Source organism: Ruditapes philippinarum, unplaced genomic scaffold (assembly GCF_026571515.1).
Source record: "Ruditapes philippinarum isolate M1 unplaced genomic scaffold, ASM2657151v2 ctg1155_1_1_1_1, whole genome shotgun sequence".
NCBI classification, from domain to species: Eukaryota; Metazoa; Mollusca; class Bivalvia; order Venerida; family Veneridae; genus Ruditapes; species Ruditapes philippinarum.
The window spans coordinates 265,127-271,415 of record NW_026855202.1 but is presented as its reverse complement, the minus strand read 5'-3'; the positions used below and the strand labels follow the sequence as shown (position 1 = coordinate 271,415).

Sequence of the window (6,289 nt, the reverse complement as noted above, 5' to 3'; positions counted from 1 at the left end):
AAGATCAAATCCCTGGAAAGAAAAGTTGACAAGCTTGGGCATTTGGAAGATAAAATTTCGTCATTAGCAGCAACGGTAGCTTTGAAGAGCGAGAAAATCGAAGAATTGGAACGGGAGATTAAAAGGGCTGCTGTAGAGGAAAATGGTGCAAAAGAGACTGTCTCCGTCAGAGCAGAAGTAAATAATGGGGAAAACCCTGCAGATCGGTCGTTGACAAAAAATAAGTTAAGAGGTAAAGAAAATACATTGTTTTATCTGTAAGAAGAAATTCGTTATCTTATGATGTTTTGAGAAGCGTGGACCCTATTCTCAAATTAACACTGCTATTAACGAAATACAGAGTAGATATTCGACTGTCAACTTATAAGAACTAGGAAGAAATATTGGCATTGTACATATAGTATCCGACAGGCGGTTTGCCCTAACTCTGAAAGTAGTCCATAGTCACACGTAATACTGCAGCATGTACGTGAAACCGTCCATCTATTCTTATTCAGTTTAGCCATTGGTCATTTAGCAATTTAGTGTCTGATTTTTTTTAAACATCTCTGGAATATGAACATATTTGATAGGGTAGACATAATAATAGCAGTCCAATGTCAAATATGAATTAAAAAGCAGTCTAAACAGCCGGTTCATTTTTTTGTTTTGTGTGTGTGTGCGCGCGTGCGTGTGTGTGTGTGTGCGTGTGCGTGTGTTAAATTGATCTGATCTTCACCAAGTCCATTTCTCCTTTCTTTTCACGGTTGACGAACCGGACAGTACAGTAAAATATAGTTGTACATAACTTTAATGTCAATTCTTTTATACATTTCAGGAATGCGACAAGTTGAAACAGTGGCGTTCTCCGCTGTAATGACACATGCTGTTCAGCACCTTGGAGACAAACAAACGATTAAATTCGACAAAGTACTTCTCAATGACGGTAGTGGTTATGTACCAAGTACTGGCGTCTTCACCGCACCTTTATCCGGGACCTACCTGTTTATTTATAACTTTGGACATCATGGTACAGGTGAAACCTGGCTGGAACTCGTGAAAAACGGAAATGTCCAGAATGCCGCTGCCGTTGAAGGTCATTTTGGAGGTCAAAACCTGCAGGGAGGTAATGCAGCAATCATTAGGGTGAATCAAGGAGACACGGTGTGGGTGGAGACATGGCAAGTGTCAGACGTGTCGGCACAGGATACATTCACTACATTTTCCGGGGTGTTTCTGTATTGAATATAAATTTTCAAAGATCAATTAAATATTATTTGGAAGTAACAAAGACTCTTTGAAGATTATGTTTGCACAACCAATTTTAGTGATTTACAAAATTTAATTAAGAACGTCTGCAAACTTGTTTTTTTGGTTCAAAATGTCAACAGTTTTTTCTGTATACACTGTAATATGGTGGCTGATTTGTGCCATTCGTGTTTTTGCCCCGTGACCCCGCCAAGCGAAAAGTCGAGAATTAACAACAAAAAAAAACGGCGGGGTCGCGGGACGAAAACACGCTAATTTGCGATTAAGTTTTATTTCTTTAATTTCCTCCCGCGCCTCCGCTAATTAGCGTGTTTTCTTCCCGCGACCCCGCCGTTTTATTTCTTAAATCTCGCTCCGCGCCCCCGCGGGACGAAGTTTTATTTATTAAACTTCGCCCCGCGCACTAGCTTATTTTAAGAAAGCTATCTCGTGGCCACGACTAAGTAACTCGTGACCACGACATAGAAGCTCGTGGCCACGACTTAGCTATCTCGTGGCCACGACTTAGTAATCTCGTAGCCACGACTAAGTAACTCGTGGACACGACTTAGTAACTCGTGGCCACGACATAGTATCTCGTGGCCACGTCTTAGCTATCTCGTGGCCACAACTTAGTAACTTGTGGCCACGACATAGTATCTCGCGGCCACGACTTAGCTATCTCGTGACACGACTAAATAACTCGTGGCCACGACATAGTATCTCGTGGCCACGAGATAAATAAAAACACACACATGTCACCTTAGTGCCACCGTACCTTTGTGCCACCGTAGATATTTCATTAATTTATCTAAAACAAAACAAAAATAATTCTTATGTCCCCTTTATGTCACCGTAAACATGCTATAATAACGTAGCGAAACTAAAATCGCGTGCGCACTATTAACTATCGCGTGCGCACGTAGTAGCTATCGCACGTGATAGATATTTCTTATGCCCCCTATATGCCATCGTACATGTTTCTACTGTCTGAAGGAAAATTTCTGCTCTGTTTGGTCGTAAATAACAACAATATTTTAGTGAATAAAATATATTCAGCATCGCAGCAAGCGATAAATATCACATTTTGGTGTCTGACAAAGTTATAGCTATAAATATTGCAGCTGATGCATTAGCACAATAAAAACCAAGGAGATCCGTATTCGATACTTGTTCCAATTGAAATTGCTTAACAATTTTTTTATTACATTTGTATATGACTTTCTGTTGGAAGAATGCTTGGACGGGTAAAACAGTGGGATCTGCAACTGACTACAAACCTGCTTTGTAACTAATATTGCAATTAAGTATTTTATCGCAGAAAATTTTGAAAGGGTATTTGAATGTGTCATATTGTGAAGTAACCAAAGGGAAGCCATTTACACATTATTAATGGCACTTACAAACCACGTAAATTACCAAAATGTGGTCAAAATATGCATAGACAGCCTTTACTGCGTTAGTAGAAATATAGTTGTAAATACTGAAAAATCACTGAAAAATCATTAATCGCACATAATATGAAAATATTTCTTGAATCTTGACACTTTTTACTTTTCCTTAAATCTTAGTACATTTTTCTCAAAATCGATTTTATTGAAATATTTTGAGTCATCTGGAGGCATATAGTTTTAAAAACCAGTCCAGATATTTCAGGAAAAAAACAGAAGATCAGATCAATGGAAACTTAATTAACATAAACACAGATGCAGGCACACCTAAAGCACACGTGCATACTTTTACATATTATACATTGTGTCATATACAATCACATGTAGGTATAAGATTTTAAATTAAAACATTTGATAATGTCTTATACATCGTAGGTCAATCTACATGAAATAGATAAGAAAAAAATGTGAACAGATTTTCCCTTTTAATTTAAATAGTTAACAGAATGCTAACCTTAAAGGTGTTTATAAGTGTGTGTGTAATTTTGTTAACGTTAGAAGATGTTCTAGCCGACAACGATGAAACAAAAGATGTGAAAAATCTGAATGGAATCAGCAGGGCTACTCTGGAAGAGATTGTTCTGGGTATGTCCGACAAGATCAAATCCCTGGAAAGAAAAGTTGACAAGCTTGGGCATTTGGAAGATAAAGTTTCGTCATTAGCAGCAACGGTAGCTTTGAAGAGCGAGAAAATCGAAGAATTGGAACGGGAGATTAAAAGGGCTGCTGTAGAGGAAAATGGTGCAAAAGAGACTGTCTCCGTCAGAGCAGAAGTAAATAACGGGAATCCTGCAGATCGGTCGCCTACAAAAAATAAGATAAGAGGTAAACAAGACATAATTGTTTTGTCCGTAACATAAAGTCCGTCATCTCATGTTTTGAAAAGCGTGGTCCATTCATTCGAATTTATACTGACATTGACGAAATACAGAGCATACACTTGACTGTAAACTTATAAATATGATACGAATAACTAGCAAGAAAATTTTAGTTTACATGTATGTGGTAACAGACAGGCAGTCGGAACATGACGTGAAACTGTCCGTCCATCCTAATTTAGCTGTGCCATTGGTCATTTAGCAATTATTGTCTGATATTTTGAAAATATCTAGCTCATGAACATACATGTAGTTGAAGGGGTAAAAATAACAATTACAGTACAATGTCAAATATACATTGTAAATGGAAAAGCAGTCCAAAATTAAAGCATCTGTTTTTGGGTTAAATTTATCTGTTATTCTTACAGAAAATTGCTCCTTTCTTATCCGGACAGTACAGTAAATTATAGCGGTAAATTTCAATTCTATATACATTTCAGGAATACGACAAGTTGAAAATGTGGCGTTCTCTGCTGTAATGTCACATGCCGTAAAACACCTTGGAGACAAACAAACGATTAAATTCGACAACGTACTTCTTAATGACGGCCATGGTTATGAACCCAATACGGGCGTCTTCACCGCACCTTTATCCGGAACTTATCTATTCACTTATAACTTTGGTCATCATGGCACTGGTGAAACCTGGTTGGAACTCGTAAAAAACGGAGGTGTCCAGAATGGCGCTGCCGTTGAAGGTCATTTCGGAGAGCAAAACCTGCAAGGAGGTAATGCAGCAATCATAAAGGTGAATCGAGGAGACACGGTGTGGGTGGAGACATTTCAGGTGCCAGACGTCACGGCACAGGGAACATTCACTACATTTTCCGGGGCGTTTCTGTATTGAATCTAAATTTTCCAAGATCTATTAAATATTATTTGGCAGTAACTTAGACTCTTTGAAGATCTTGTTTGCACCAATAATTTAGCGATTTACAAAACTTATTGAAGAACAAAATTGTTGTTCCGTTCAAAATATCAACTTTTTAACGATTTTAAATACCTATTTAAATACTAATCCTTTGGAAAAAAAAGTTACTAAAACAGTATTTTTTTTCGGTTGTCTGGATCGGGTTTCGAACCCAAGACCTCTCACGATATATGCAAACACCACAGGTTTCCAATATAGTTATCAGGAAAAGTCAGAAGCAAACAAAATGATTCCAAAAGGGTAAGGTTTGTTATTCTTCATATCTTTTTAGGGGGGTCGCCGCAGAAGGTATCATGCACGTGTCCGACGACGACGTTCCAAAAAAAATGAACTTGCTAGATAGCTTCCGTATACAATGTATAAGATTCCATAGAAATCGTGTTGGATTCGAACCCACAGCGGTGAGGGACCAGTGATTTATAGTCAACGACCATAACCACTTGCGCCCCTTAAATGTTTGAATTACAGAAAAATTCTAAGCAGGCTTAAAATGATATTATAATAATGCATTGAGAATACAATAAGAGGCGAGTAGATTTGTTATTTGTTTGGGTCGTCAGACCAAACAAATAACGGTGGCGAATTCAGACCCTGATAAGCTTATTTGCAAAAACTGAAAGTAGTCTAAACTCCTCGAAGCGGTTACTTCCTTTTATAAGTACAATAACGCCGAAAAATTAAGGGGAGATCAATGCGTAAAGATTGTCAAATGACAGGCGCATTAATTTTCAAGCCTTCAATGGGAAAGAAAAAATAGTTTCCGATTGGTCGAAGATTTCTAATATTGTGTAATTCTTTACAGATATACATGCTTATATAAAGCTCCATGATTATTTACATCAGTGTTAAACAACAGGTTTACCGTGAACAAAATATCTCGAAATATCTCGAAATTAATAAGGGTTACAAACCCTAATTTAAAATAATGTGGTTTTGTTCAGACTGTTGTCTTATAATTTCCCCGTGGTTGAGGGGTTATACGCTCGCTTGAGAAGTGAGAGGTCTGGAGTTCAAATCAAAGGTAGGGCAACTTTTTTTAAATTGTTTAAAGCAAATAAACATTGTAATTAGCTTTTATAGCCAATTTACTACAGTTACAACATTGGAAACAGCATTGGTGGCACTATAAAAAGAAAACAAATTGGTTTATAATCTCACAACCTTCACCTTTCTGACATTCTAAGACACAAACAAATTCAGCGTCATCTTTGCTTTGATTATTTGTTTGAAACATGATCGATGCTTTTCCATATACTCGTGTAGAATTGATTCGCGTTGACATGTAACGTATACAAATTGATCAGACAAAAATCATATAGATCTATTTTTGCCTTTTTGGGGGCATCATTTAGCCATATATTTAGTGACGTTTTTTTCACTACTTTCACAAAGATGAGTCATCTCAATTTGAGTCATCTCCATGACATTCGTGTATGTAACTTCCGCCAGCACCCTGCTAATGGGTGCGACTTCCTAATAACAAGGCGGACTTTGGAACAGGTTGAACCGTACCAATTAAATAACGAACGCAACACATCAAATATCTATACAGAACGGATGATATATCGTATAAATGAATATAAGAGCAATCGGAACATGTCGACTATTATCTGTAACAACCTCGGTTTTAGATGTAAACAAAAACATGACTTAATTGAGGTGGATTTTTACTGGATATTTTGGTATTAAACAAAAAAAATTGTCCAACAACATTGACCTGGCACTCTTGCATTTGACCCTGTAGTCGGTATATTCCGTAAACTTTACGATCTGCTTGTAAATCTATATGAATGTAAATATTG

At 37.3% G+C, this 6,289-nt stretch overlaps 2 protein-coding genes across 2 annotated transcripts; both read left to right on the top strand.

Annotated features, from left to right (window-relative positions):
* Positions 1-1,270, top strand: LOC132742464 (collagen alpha-1(VIII) chain-like; the record flags this gene model as incomplete). The annotated part of the gene is given in 2 exon segments (XM_060730894.1): positions 1-232; positions 818-1,270. Coding segments are annotated over 2 exon segments (639 nt in total), but the record flags the coding sequence as incomplete, so codon positions are not given.
* A 1,794-nt stretch (positions 1,271-3,064) lies between these two features.
* LOC132742463 (inner ear-specific collagen-like) lies at positions 3,065-4,449 on the top strand. The gene is made up of 2 exons (XM_060730893.1): positions 3,065-3,503; positions 3,997-4,449. Exons 1-2 carry the CDS (start codon positions 3,125-3,127, stop codon positions 4,401-4,403), a joined length of 786 nt encoding a protein of 261 aa, XP_060586876.1. The 5' UTR covers positions 3,065-3,124; the 3' UTR covers positions 4,404-4,449.
* The last annotated feature ends 1,840 nt before the right edge of the window (positions 4,450-6,289 follow it).

Bases quoted from the DNA above. Each gene is read 5' to 3' on its own strand.
- LOC132742463 (XM_060730893.1), top strand. From the start codon at position 3,125: ATGCTAACCTTAAAGGTGTTTATAAGTGTGTGTGTAATTTTGTTAACG. The intron at 3,504-3,996 runs GTAAACAAGACA...TATACATTTCAG, and splicing joins TACAAAAAATAAGATAAGAG to GAATACGACAAGTTGAAAAT.